At 37.2% G+C, this 14662-nt stretch overlaps 1 protein-coding gene across 8 annotated transcripts; it reads right to left on the bottom strand.

The window, feature by feature from the left end:
* Positions 1-9553: 9553 nt before the first annotated feature.
* LOC121754385 (thioredoxin-like protein 4B) lies at positions 9554-13528 on the bottom strand. Of its 8 annotated transcripts, none has more exons than XM_042149782.1 (7): positions 13244-13528; positions 13076-13178; positions 12174-12291; positions 11096-11237; positions 10830-10987; positions 10526-10592; positions 9554-9894 (listed from the first exon to the last, which is right to left on the bottom strand). In XM_042149782.1, exons 4-7 carry the CDS (start codon positions 11225-11227, stop codon positions 9829-9831), a joined length of 423 nt encoding a protein of 140 aa, XP_042005716.1. In that variant the 5' UTR covers positions 11228-11237; positions 12174-12291; positions 13076-13178; positions 13244-13528; the 3' UTR covers positions 9554-9828. The 8 variants fall into 8 exon arrangements, with proteins under 8 accessions (XP_042005716.1, XP_042005688.1, XP_042005691.1 ...); XM_042149754.1 differs by having other exon boundaries at positions 9554-9850; positions 13244-13527; XM_042149757.1 differs by having other exon boundaries at positions 9554-9850; positions 13076-13160; positions 13244-13527.
* Between the last annotated feature and the right edge of the window lie 1134 nt (positions 13529-14662).

Below are 14662 nucleotides of genomic sequence, written 5' to 3'. Positions count from 1 at the left end.
GACAACGATAAAATCGTCTTCCCGGATTATTATCAGTCCTCGACGTCCCAATCTCAGCCCGAACTCCATGGTTACAGATTACAAAGTCACCTTCAGGCCAAAAGTGGTTGAAGTTTGAGGTTTGTGAAGAACTCGACATTTCAAATTCAACCTGCACGCAAGAGAATCAATGAAATTGAGAACGATTTGTGCGGACGATTCTGAAGATGGAACCCTAACACCCAAAATTGATTACCCTACCTGAGGAACTAATGATTTCGAAATGAAGATGACCAAAATCTGACTGAATTCGAACGAAGACGTAATGAAGATGACCAAAATATTCCAATTCGTTTAGGGTTTAGCCGATTTTGATGAATTTTGATCGATTTTCATCATTTAATTGTTTTAATTCCTGAAAACGACGTCGTTTAAAGAGTCAGAATTCCGGCATCCATGTCATTTCTGCGGCTGTCCACGTTGGCCAAATTCTGCACCGGAAATGTGTTAATCGGGTCGGGTTGGGAAATGGCATACGATGTGAAAGTTCGTGGTTTTAAAAACCAATCTCATAGTTCGTGGGAAAAACTGGAATTTGGTGAAAGTTTTTGGTTTTTAAAGCCAAAAACCCTATATAAAAGTAGCACTCACATCCCACTAACTTTTTCAACTCACTTTTCATTACATTTTTTTAAATCCGTGTCCGGTCAAAGTGGGACAATATTTGAAGGACTGAGGGAGTATATAAAAGAAGGACTCACATCGCACTAACTTTTTCAACTCATTTTTCATTACATTTCTAAAAATCCATGTCGGGTCAAAGTGAGACAATATTTGAGAGACAGGGGGAGTATATAAAAGTAGGACTCACATCCCATTAACGTTTTCACTCACTTTTCATTACATTCTTAAAATCCATGCCGGGTCAAAATGGGACAATATTTAAGGGACGGAGTGAGTATTATTTATATATCTCCCATATTTACTAAAACATTAAAATATGCGGCAGCCTAAATATATCTATTTTTACCGGACAAAAATATTATCTTCAAGCGAGTGAACAAGGAAAATGGATCACTCAATCTTTTAGAAAAATTATGGAGTATCATGGTCCATAGAGTATCTTATTGTGATTTTTTTTAAAATTTGTGTATGTATAGTATTTTTATAAATTCGTGCCTATATTTTATCAGCTAATGCTGACTAATTCCACACGATCCAATTACTTAGGACAACTACTAAAATCGGGCACTTAAAATATCAGTATGATTAGTAATATAGTCCGGGGAGAAAATGTGTAAATCATTTTAAAATATACTTATAAATCTATCAGAAACATGTAGTGCTCCTAGTATTTAATTATTTAATTAGATTATTGGTGAAAGATTCCCTTCTTTTGTATGCTAACCTAATTATTGAATTTGTTTGTACAGATATGGAGTGGTAATGATGATTGCATATGATGATGGGTGTGGGTTCTTTTTGTTTTATTTTATTTAAAATTATATGGGGATAAGATACATATGGGAGTACTTTATTTAATTAAAAGTTGGTAATTGGAAGATTTATGTGGGGATACAGTACTACTCATTGCATAGTGACTATTGCAATAGAATAGGACAAATTTGTGTGATCTAGGGTAGTTGATAGCTTAATCTACTCCGTCCACTACTTCAAAATTTTAGACTAAATGTTCATTTTGGTCATTAACATATTGCGATTTTTTTATTTTGGTCTAAAACATTATCTTTTAAATTATTCGGTCCCTTACAAATAAAAACGGGTCACATTTGGTCCATTTTGAACGGTTCCATCAAAAATTTGACGGTCAATGAATTTTAATTACATTTTGACAGGATTAAGTTAATAATATATTTTATTAATGTCTAATATCTAATTAACCCAAAGCTAAGTGATTGTAATCCATGGAGACCTCTTGCAGAGAGGTCATACCGTCGAAGAAGTCGGGAGGGACGAAGGTGAACTTGTTGTTGACGGAGAGCGTTTTCAGCGAGTTCAACCCGGCGAGACTCGAGAGAGCGCCGGAAAGCTGGTTGTTTTAGACCTCCAAAGTTTGGAGAGATGTGAGCTTTCCGGGGGAGGGAGGCAGCGAGCCCTAGAGGCCAACATCATCTTTCCCCTTTACCCCCTTCGCCATACCTGCCGCCGCTGACCTCGCCCTCACAGCCGCCACCTCCGACGCCAACTTATTCCCTAGTCTCCAACAAACCCAAGCCGTCGCCGAATTCCATCAATTCGTTCCACAAATGCCGCCACCACGTCAGAGTCGTCTGCTCCGCGACGACGAAAATGTAAGCGACGAGGTTGTAGGGGCGGGCTACATACTCGGCAGTGGAAAAGATGTTGAGCCAGCGCCGCGTTTGCTTTTGCGGCTCGCGGATCTCCGCCATCCACTTCCCCTGTCTTGCTGCCGGACGTCACTGTGGATTGAGGCCTTTTTTGGGGATGGAGGGGATGAGATGATGAATGAACAAAGACAATATGTTTAGGACCAAATAAGTAGAATACATTATTGTGTTAAAATTGTTAATCCAGTCAAAATTAAGTTAATTGACGTTGACCGTCAAATTTTTGACAGAACCGTCCAAAATGGACCAAATGTGACCTGTTTTTATTTGTGAGGGACCGAATAATTCAAAAGATAATGTTTTGAACCAAAATAAAAAAATCGCAATATGTTAAGGACCAAAATGGGCCTTTAGTCAAAATTATATTTACAGCTATTTAATGTACTTACTTTTTTTTTTTCTTTTTGCGATGAGAAATGCATTGTCCCACTATGAAAGTTACTCCCTCCGTCCTAGTAAATATAAAACGTTTGTTTTTTTCATGAGATTTTATAGACTAAAGTCCCAAAATGGTCCGTAACATTTGGCGTTTTTTTTTATTTTGGTCCAAAACATTATCTTTTGAATTATTCGGTCCCTCACATTTGAAATCGGACCACATTTAGTCCTAAATTGACGGAATGGTTAAAATGTGACGGAATGTAACAGTCAACGCAATTTTAATCAATTTTGACCAAATTAAGTTTTATAAAAATTCAATTTTTTTTTCTTTCTAAAATAAACGCAAATTTGGTTCAAAATTGATTTGATAAAATAAATATACAACTAATTTTAAGGAAGAGTTTGTTCGAAGAGTTTATTCTTTTAAGTTGAAGGAAGAGTTTGTTCGAAGTTGAAGGAATTTGTTCGAAGTTGAAGGAAGAGTTTGTTCGAAGAGAGATGAGAGAGGAAGAAGAAAGGAAAGAGATGAGAGAAGAGTTGGCGTCGCTCGCTAGAGACGCGGCGGCGAAGGAGAGAGAGACAGCGAGCGAAATAGATAGATGGATTTGGTTTATATGGAGGCCGAGAGGCACGACTGCGGGTGAGGAATGGGTCAAGGGGAGGCAGCGAGCGGGAAGCTGGTGTTCAGCCGTTCCGCCGATTAGAGGAAGGAAATGAGGGAATCGCCGGCCATGGCAGCTGGTGGGTGAGGAAGGGGTCAAGGGGAGGCAGCGAGCGGGTGGGAGGAACGGCGAGTGTGGGGAAGGGATGTGGGAGGAACGATTAATTTAGGATTTGCATTTTTAAGTTTTAGGTTAATTAGGTATTAGCCCTTAATAAAACATAGTTATAAATATTAATCCGGTCAAAATTGATTTAAATTGTGTTGACTGTTACATTTTAACCATTCCGTCAATTTAGGACTAAATGTGGTCCGATTTCAAATGTGAGGGACCAAATAATTCAAAAGATAATGTTTTGGACCAAAATAAAAAAAAATGCTAAATGTTAGGGACCATTTTGCGACTTTAGTCGATTTTATATAATGTTGTTATGTGAGATAAAGAAGAGAGATACAAGTAGAGATAAAATTATTTCTATTTTAGAAAACGTTTCATTTTTAATGGGATAGAGATAGTATATTTTTCAAATAACCTTAAATATTTTCTTTGTCCAAGTGAAATTAAAGAGTTTATTTTAATTAACATAGAGGTTAAGGATTCGTTATAAATACAGTAAACTATTTGGTCAATTTATATGTAACACCCGCCCTTTTTATTCCCTAAGACTTTTGGAAACCGACCTAAATATATATTAGTTTCGCACCAAACTTCTTTTACTCCTCAATATGATCAAACGTTGTGAAGTATATTTTGAGTGATGAACGAAAATAGTGTTATTACAATATTTAATATTCTTATAGTCCGTTTTGAGGACCGAGCTTCAAATAAAAGTTCGTACACGTTCTACATCGAGTTCAACATTAGAGTAAAAATAAAAATAAAAATAATACTCTCCATGCCCTTCGAATCTTGCTCAATAGTCACGTCTTGAATCCCGATACCTACATGAAATGATAAGAAGCTTGTTAAATCAAGACGAGACGATTGACGAAATCACATCACATCAAGCACGCTTATCAAATGACGGCTCACGTCTTTTTAAGCAACAAGATGTAATATTCTTGTCATTTATGGTACTATGAATGATAGAAGTGACAACTTGCTTCATTTGGCAAAAAAGTCCATAACCATTGGACAACACTTTTCCCCTCATGAATAGGGATGTCAATCGGGCCAACCCGTTCGGGTTGTCGGGCTATTCGGGTTATAAAAGTTCGACCCTAACCCTAAACCTTCGGGTTTCGGGCTAACCCACCGGGTTATTCGGGCCAATGCGTATTTTTAATTCTTTTAATATTTTCAAAACAATAATACGTATTTTAAATTTTCTTTAATTATATACATATTTTTAATTAATCAATCAACAATGAAATATACGTATTTTTAATTTTCTTTAATATTTTAAAAAAGATTAAGTTATTTAAATTTAAATAACTTATTCATTACATAATTATTTACAAAATATCTATTAATAGTATGTTTATGTTTATGTATTTAAAACATAAATTAACACTTTGTTTCAAAATTCAAACATAAATCAATTCGTAGAAAATTGAATAAAATTTTCAAAACGTGAGAGGTGCATCATAGATGTAACAAAAATATTTTGAATTGTTAAAGAGTGAATTATCAAGATGCAAGCTAATTGGAGTAACTCTAAGTTTTCTTGAATTATGATTGGTCAAATTTAATTTATTCCAGCTGTAAATTAGTCAAATAATAATTTATCTTTGTTTGAAGAATCATCAAAGTACGCATAATTCAATGACGAAGCGGCGTCACAAAACACTTATATTATATTGGAAATATACTAAAAGAAAGCTTTTATATACGAGTATTTATGAATCCATGAACCACATAGTGATTTTTTTTGTGATCTTATATAGTCGGTTGACGTATTTGGATTTTGCATGGTTTTAGAGGGTTGTCTTGGATGATTTTGATTATATTTCTATATTTTGGTATGTTTACATGTTTGTTGAGAAATGATAGAAAATGGATTAGAAAATATACACAACATATGTGGATGTGCAGCAGCCTTGTTTGAGTAAATTTTTAACGCGATTTTGAAGTCTGATAAACCTTTAATGCATATCATTCTCTTCGTCTTCGAAAGAGCTTCGCGTGGATATATTGCACGCCTCAATCGGAGCTTTGTAGAGAAAGTTATGGCCGTTACAAAAACTGCTCGTTGTGCAGAAGCCTTCAACCCGACGGGCCAACCCGTAACCCGAACGGGTCAGCCCGCCTAACCCGACAACCCGAACGGGTCAGCCCGAATGGCCCGATTTTAAATTTGGGCTGTGAAATTACAACCCTAGCCCTGTATTTTTATCGGGTTATTCGGGCCGGCCCTTCGGGTTCGGGTTACATTGACATCCCTACTCATGAATAAAGGTTTTATCCATGTAAACTCATGCACCTTTGAGAATTTCGGATGCGCGGGGCACTCTACTACTGCAATAACATAAATGTACCTACTTTGTTATTTCTTCCATCTATGGGAAAAACGGCATCCATATCGGCGTGTTATTAGGTAAAAATGCCAACCGAGAGGGCGTTTTCTAATTAATTTGTGACTTTAGCCTTTAATTAAAACGCCAATTAAGCTGTCGTATTAAATCGATCGTCGAAAAAAAAATTAATTTTTTATTTATAAACGCCGATCTGGATGGTGTGTTTAAATGATTTCCGAAAAAAAATATAATTCAGAAACGACAATGACGATGGAGTTTTTCACATAATGAATTTACCAGCTTCTCTCCCCCCCAAACAAATCGCGAAACCTAAGCTTCAACTCACACACACCACACACAGCGGGCTACGGTGCCATTCTTCTCCCCTCCCTCTAGCAATTGCATCAACAAGGAGTGAATTGGTGTCATTTTTCCGCTTATTTGATATATTCTTCGGTTAGTATGCTTATTTTAGATAATATTGGAGTAATTGTTAGGTAGTTATTTAGGGTTTGTAATAAGTTGTAAATTGAGTTCAAATTTTGTGTTACATTATTATTATTATTTTGTGTAGTGGCTTGTTTGAATGCATGGTCGTTGATTAATAGATGAGATATAGAAACTAATTGTAACAGTATCGGAGTATTTTAATTAGTAAAGTAACCCCTTTTGATTGGGAATGTTGTTTAAATTGTTAATACATACCTTATACGCTTTGCAATATTGTTAGTTTTCTCAATTGGATAGTTGTTCGAACTACTAACTAAAATGCAATTTCTATATTCTGTCAGACTGGTATATTGCAAGAGCAAACGTCAATTTTCTAGTGGTTATGGCATGCCTACCTTTTAATGTTGAAAATTTAATTTCACAGTGTTAATATGTTATAACAACTCATTTTCTTCTATTTTATTTTAGCTGACAATGGAGGTTTAACCTAGGTAGTTTTGTTTAATTTGAATTGTGAATGTTTTTTTAATTAATTCCTATATAATGGAGGAAATTACAAATAAACTCCTAAAGAAATGAGGAAATTACAACTGATGTCAAGAAGGCTCGAACTCGGCACCTCATATATTAATGTTTAAGCTCCTTGCCGCTAGGACAAAGGCTCTGGACAAACGCCAATGAGTGGCCAGCCAAAGGACATTGACCACCATCTGATCACCGCGTTGATTGAACGTTGGAGGCTAGAGACTCACACGTTTCACTTCCCAGTCGGTGAAGCGACAATTACATTGAAAGACGTGGAGGTCTTATGGGGCCTTAATGTCGACAGTGATGCTCTGACAGGTTGCATTCCGACTAAGGATGTTAGCAATTGGATGCAGCTTTCTTTAGATTATCTTGGATTTACATCAGATAAAGTTGAGTTGAAAGAATTGGTTTGGAAGCAGACAACTTTATCAAATCAATTGAGGATTGAGTTGAGTGATGAAAACGACAACTATATATATGTTCAACGGGCTCATGTTTATTGTCTGCTTTTACTTGGTGGTTTGATGATCCCGAATGCCTACGGGAATAAAATTCTTGTCACGACCGCCCACCCCAGGGGTGTTGTAAACGAGGCGATCGTGACCAAGGGACAAATAAAGAATAGCATTTAAGGATAACAGTTCATAAGAAAGGCTCAATTAGCTTAAAAGAATAATATATATCATAGTGTACGATACACAGAGTGCAAACTCGACTTTAGCTCCAAACAAATGGAAAAAGCTCGAATAAAATCAGAGTGTCTTTTCAACAATCAGCAACTCGAGATAAAATTATCTCAACAATACTTGGCGGAAGCATTCGAGAGTAGAATACTATTATGTATGAAGATATAATATATTCAGAAAGTTTTATTTACAATCTTCTTCACTTTCATGCTCAACACCCATCGCGCTCGTCACTGCTCAACCTGCACATAGAGAAAACATATGCAGGGCTGAGTACTTGGTGTACTCAGTGGACACGTGCCGAAATATATTTTCGGGGTTTGATTATTTTCGGGGTTTGATTATTATCCAAACAACTGATTTTGTCAAGCCACTCTTTGAGTGAACTCGGGGTTTTAGGAAAAGTCCGAGAACACTAAACATTTTTCTTCTTTTCCTTTTTCAAAAGCGATCTTTCGATCTATTTTCCTGGAACATATGCCGTATCTGACAAACCCGATTTCACTATCTCTTGTTCATTCATCGTTCCTTTCATCATTCATCGTTCCTTTCATCATTCATCATATCTTAACATTCAAGTGCCGGGGAAGTGGTTACCTCCCACGGTCTCCCATCAATCCATTCCATTCATCGTTGCAGTCAGATAGGCATAGTTCCAAAATAAAATATGGCTTGATATAACCTTTTCAACTTTATTTTCCTCAAAACGTTTTTGAAACATAAATCATTTTTCTCCGTCAAGATCGAGCATCATCTCATATCACATCAACAAGTCGAGCAAATCACAAATCACTCGATAAATCAACACATATATCACATAACATCACTTTCACCTTAATTATTTCACTTTAAGCACATAATCACATCATCATCGAATAAAATTAATAATACTCGCAATCTCAGTTAAAAGGAATTTCGTCACATAAAATGATGCTCGAATCAAAATATTAAAACGAAAGCTCTTGGAAACACTTTAGTTCGAAAGCCCACGAAATACTTTTCGTAAAAACTGTAACTTTAACAGAAAGCCCACAATTATATGTAGGATAGGAAAGCCCACTTAAAATACTTCTCGTAAAAACTGTAACTTTAACAGAAAGCCCACCTCGTTCGTTCTCTTTCTTTCCTATCTCACGCTGCCGTCGTGCTTTCTTTCTTTCTCCTCTCGGTCGAAGGTAAGGCTGCACTTCCCTCGATCAAAACGCAGCGCCTCCACCGCTGCTGTACGCGCGGCGGCTTGCCATCGCGGTCCGGCCCAGCCACCGTCGCCGAGGATCTCCCCCAGCCGCCGACGCCGTTCCCGACAGGTAGGTGGTCAAAAATTCGTTCCTCCATCCCCTCTCTTCTCTCTCTTGGATTTGGTTCTCGATTGTGAAGTAAAAAAATGAAAAGGAGGGAGGTGGTATATATAGAAATTTTTTTTTTCATAAAAGACAAAAATTCACGTCTTTTCGTTTCGATTTGACGACTAATAAATGCGGCCTTAGGAAAACGTGCTTGATGTGATGCGGTTCTTATCCACTTGTCATCTTGATGTGACGCGGTTCTTATCCAACTTTTCGTCTTGATTTGTTGTCGAAAGTGTATTTGATACGTGATCTATTCTTTCGTGTAGGTATCATTTTGGGCTCGTAACAATTGAGTTTCAAATTGGGCTAGGAAAGAATAATTGTTTGGCCCCAAAAGTGAAATACTTGTCTCGACAAAAGAAACAAGGTTGAAAAAAAATTTTAAGTGCACAAACGACGGTCCTTTCAAGAACACAATAAAAAGGTAGAAAAAGTCGGGGTGTTACAATTCTATTCTTCTACTTGCAATTTTTCATGGATATAGATCACTGTTCTAGCTACAGCTGGGGTGGTGCGACTCTTGCTACCTTGTATCACAATTTATGTGAAGCTTCACTTTGTAGAAGGACCGATGTCAGGGGAGCTTGTACTTTGTTATAATTGTGGGCTTGTGAGAGAATCCTAAATATTAGACCGAAGATGATAGCTCCCGTTCATGTAGTGTGTAGTCTACATGAACAAAATTCCAAAAAAGAAAGTGAAAGTACACCTTAGAATATATGTTCTTCCCAACTTACAGACAAGAAAGTTAAATGTTAGAACGAAATAAGCAATGTTAATTCAATAGGTCTTCGATATACTTCTCTATTGTTTACAGACAATACCATGCAAGTGTTATTGCATCACAACAACAGAGAATTGCTGCTGTGGTAACCTTTGCAACTGAACCTCCTAAACATCATTATATAGCAACTGAAACTTTGGTATTCTCTCAGGGGGAAGCGGGCAGTTTACAATCAGCTTGCCCTTCATTGCCGCTCTGTATATCGCCTGCAATTACAGAGGCTAGATTTACATCCTTGGACCATATGTTCCTTCAAAGTGAACATACACAACAGAATCAAGAACAAACTTTGCATATGCATACATGGCCAAGCAAACGAAAGACAGCAGTTTACAAGCAAGAGCTAGAGGTGAAACCAAGTCTCCCGATTAATTCATTTGCAGATGTTACCTCCTAGGCTGCTCACAGAAAGACTCTGCCTTCAGCTACTTACCGAAGCTAAGCCATATCTAACGATGCCTTCATTTTCTAGAAGTCCTATAAAGATATTTGTGCACCACTATGGATTACCATCAATCTCTACATTTGTTTAGATATTTCACAAAGAAGACTAACTACCAGATTCTCAGTTGAGTTAAAAGGGTTCCATATGTTTCCCCAAGGGGTATCATATTTCTGACATGTGAAATTAGCTATGGTTAGAATTCTTCGAAGGGGCTCAAAACATGAAGGGGGAAGATCCTATGCAAAGTTATGAACTAAGTTAGTCCTTCATGGTCAAACATGCAAATATGATAGCATATGAAAAGAAATTGCAAGTTAGCCGACGAGCTGATTTATGATGAAACGTTAAGGAAGGAGATGAGATTGTTCAATCAGGAAGTGAAAGTGGTGAAGCATTCACTCAAGAATCCAGTGTCAGAGAGAGAGAGATGAGATACCTCCACAACATCCACAAAGTCTTGCTTTCTCTGAAATGTACCAACCCATTTAGTGTGATCTGCACTTCTGCAATAGGTATGAAACAAAGATGAGTTATGCAACTACAAGCAATGCCTATGCCTATGGTGGACAAAGAGAAAGGATTTCACCAACATCAAATCATCTTCAAACTATCAATAAACCACAACAGCACATTCCGCTGGACTAAAACTGGAATTTAGGGAAACATGAGAATTCGATATTATATCTCTTATCCTTCCAACATAAATTCACAATTGAAGATATAAAATCAAATTAAGGTACCCGGAATCCATTTTCATGTGATGAGCATTGAAGAAGAAGACGATGGAGGGAACATATGTAATATCGAAATACTTGAGATAAACTTGAATCTCCTCCTCCGTTGTATCCACTAGTGCCACCGTCACGAATTTCGACACGTCTTTCACCGATTTATACAGCTTCCGACCAATAAACACATGGTAACATCAAATCAACTATGATTCTGAATAATAATCGATGAAATTTGGGGGAAATAAGAAGATTTAAGAGAAAAGGGGAGCGCGTACGACGTCGTCGAGCTGGAGGCAGACGGCATCAGAAGAGAGACCGAACCGAAGGACGAGGACTTTGTCTAAGGTGTCTCTGATGAGAGAATCGACCTCTTGCTTCTTCCTCAGAGTCGGCAGCAAATACTCCATTGTTGAGGTTCTGGATTGTGAAAATACACATAATTTGGTTTTATTTTTATTTTCTTATCAATTTTGAAATCAAAAAAATACACATTTAATTCTTATCACCATTATTTACTCATCGCAGTCACACGCATTAATCAACGGAGAAAATCGGATTTTTAGGCTACTTTACTACAATAACAAAAATGTACCTACCTTGTTATTTCTTTCATCTATGGGAAAAACGCCATCTGCCCTGGCGTATTCAATTTATTCGTGAATCTTTAAAAACAAAATCTATATATAAACACGCCAATTTACATCACCTAAATATGACAATTTTTCCATCACCACCATATATTCATTGGGTTCTGGTGATGTTTCACTAAAGAAACACACTACAAGCATAAAAACAGCATTATAGGTTAGGCCAATGGCATCAAACATCTTTTGCAGTAAAGAAATTTGACTGCTCTACCACCCTAATTCAAAAATGGTTTCTCTATGCAAAAATAATCAATGCCTAATTGCAAGTGAAATGGCCCACCAAATTCAGCTACAAGTTTATATATCCTCTTCAGCAGCCACCTATCTTGTTACTAATAATTTAAGCCGTCTATATATCTCTCTCTGTCTCTGCTATTATTTGATCATCATCATCTCATTCTCCAAATCTCACCATCCTTTTTTATCACCACACTCTTATGCTTCACTCAAACCTTCCACAAACCTGTTTTTTTTAATACTCCAAATCCATAAGTTGGTGCTCAATATGCTGGGAAATTCAGTAAATTTAAGCACAATTTGGGGAAATTTATGAGATTTGCTCACTATCTATTTTAGTTTAGTCTTGTAATTGGCTTCATGCTAAACTAAAGTGCTTATAAATTATAATTCTCAGTAAAAACAGGTAATATAACAAACAAGAAGAAAATCTGAAATTGAGTCATCCAATCGAAAATGAGGAAGATACCTTCTATAGGAGCAAGAGCAGCAATGGCGGTTGCGGAATTCGTGCAGGCTGGAGAAGGTTTTCGCGCAGGAGAAATGGAGGTAGGGTTCGCGAATTGGGGGAAAATACTCTGCGTAATCTGTGAAGAGTGGAAAACGCCAACTGAATTGACGTGTATAAATTTTTTTTATATAATTACTAACAACGCCATTAGGATTGGCGTTTTTGCCTACGAAATTATTCATAAATTAAAAATACAAACGCCTATACCGTTGGCGTTTTAACATAAACACGCCAGCCAATTTAGCGTTTTTGTCTCGAATTTGTTTTTAAAAAAATAATTAGATAGGCCAAGGACATTGACGTTTTTACCATAGATGGAAGAAATAACAATGTGGGTACATTTTTGTTGTTGTAGTAGTAAAGTAGCCTACAGATCCGATTTTCTCTGCACCTTTCTTCCCTATAAATACCACTCCATATCATCCTCTACCCTTTTGTTCCTCCACAAAATTTCTCCAAACAAATTTTCTCAAAATGAGGAGCTAAGTAAGTGCTTGAGGAAGAGGTGTCAAATTTCCTACACACACTACCTTTCTTCTTCTTCTTTGCTCAAGGTAAACTCTTCCACATCAAACCTTACTCATAGTTTTTTTCATATTCTTAGAACAAGCATGAACATGATTTTAAAGAATGATCGATTAGAGAAAATCCAAGTATGATCATTTTCAAATTATTACTTCTTTAAATCCCAACGAGCACTCCACGTAAACATCTCCAAGCCTTTAGTTCAAGCATACTCATTATTTTCTCCAAGCTTTAAACTTTTATGCATAGTGTATAAAAAATCGTTAGCACTCTTGAATCACACATGCATGAAGTAACTTAATTAAGAATTTGACTAAGGAGGTAAAGAAACTTACCTCGGACGGAGTTTCTGCCCTCCGGCGGCGGCGCTGGTGACACCCGGCTACACTTCTCGGTCCTTTTCGATGACGTTTCCAACCCCTTTTAGAATTTGAGACCCTAAGTGATGATTTCAAAGATTTAAAGCTTGTTTTGCACATTTCTTAAAAAGTGAAGTAACTTACCCACCGGAGATATGACGGGCGACGGCGGTGCTATAGAATCTCCGGCGCCGGCAGCAGTGGCCGCCTCCGGCGGAAATCAGAACAGAGAGAGAGAGAGAAACCGAGGTATAGAGAGAGAGAGAGGAAGACCGAGAGAGAAAGAAAGAAGAAGAAGAAGAAGGAAGGGTGCTGGAGGCCAGCAGCGTCGCCGGCGCCGACGGCAGGGGCCGCCTCCGGCAGAACAGAGGGGGGGAGAGAGAAGTCGAGAGGGAGGCTGACTCTTTTTGCAAATACAATTAGGGATCCACTTTTTGGGCCTCCTTTTTGGATTTATTAGTTTAAGTTGGGCTCCTCATTATTATGGGTCAAAAATAGGAAAAATAAGAGTGAGTTGGCTTTTTATTTATTTTGGCTTTGGGGATGGACTTTTATTTAATTAATGGTTGGATTTGATGTTTTATTTTGGTTTGATGTTATTTGAGTTGGTTGAGGTGTTTAAATATAATCTTGTGATTAATTATTTTTCTTTTAGTTTTAGTTGAATCTCTAAATTTAATTAATACCTTACCCTCCTTAATAAATTAATTTCTTAAAGATAGGAATGTATGAACTCAATGAACTATCTCCCGAATATTTTCCAATTACTTTAAAAGTCTCTTGTACATTAGAGAGCCATAAGTTTAATGGAATGAAGCTATCTTGATCGAACCTCGATCATAGGAGGCATATTCCATGTAGGATCATTGCATGTCATGTACCTTATGTATGTTCATAAGACTAATTGAATGAATACCCTCTTTCAAGAAGGGCGTGTACAAGGAGTTTGCTTTTGAAGCCGAGCTTGTGTAGAGAAGTAGTACTTTATTGGGAAGCATCGAGGTGGGCTTTATATCCAACACATTAAGTTTGGATAAAATTATCAAATATCTATGTGAAATGGTTTTTGTTTGATAAAATCGCACTTTTATTTAAAATGTTATCGTGCCTTAAATGATTTTGTTTTATGATGCTTATCTGTTTGGCGATGTCAAATGAATGAATGAATGAATGAAACGAATTCGGACTCCAATAGGACCAAGATCCTATTCGAGTTAGTGTACACAAAGGAATGAACTGTGAGTCATCGTAAGGGTTGGCCGGTCAATGTGATCGTGAAAGGTGGCCACCTTTCCGACACACAATGAACCATCAGATATGACGGATTACTGAAATGAACTTAGTCTGATCAGACGAACTTTATGAAAATGAACTTAGTAAGCTCGGGCCTTTAAGAAAAACCCTTGTGTGTTACTGTGATGGAATGATAATAACTTTTCTTATATATGTGTAACTTTTGGCATTGTGCCTACTGAGTACCTCGTACTCAGCCCTGCATGTATTTCTAAATGTGCAGGTTGAGCAGTGATGAAATGGTGGTTGAGTGGAGCTGGTGGTCGTCTC

This window comes from Salvia splendens, chromosome 1, assembly GCF_004379255.2.
Source record: "Salvia splendens isolate huo1 chromosome 1, SspV2, whole genome shotgun sequence".
NCBI classification, from domain to species: domain Eukaryota; kingdom Viridiplantae; phylum Streptophyta; class Magnoliopsida; order Lamiales; family Lamiaceae; genus Salvia; species Salvia splendens.
The sequence above is the reverse complement of the archived record's forward strand: the minus strand, read 5'-3'. Positions and strand labels throughout refer to the sequence as shown.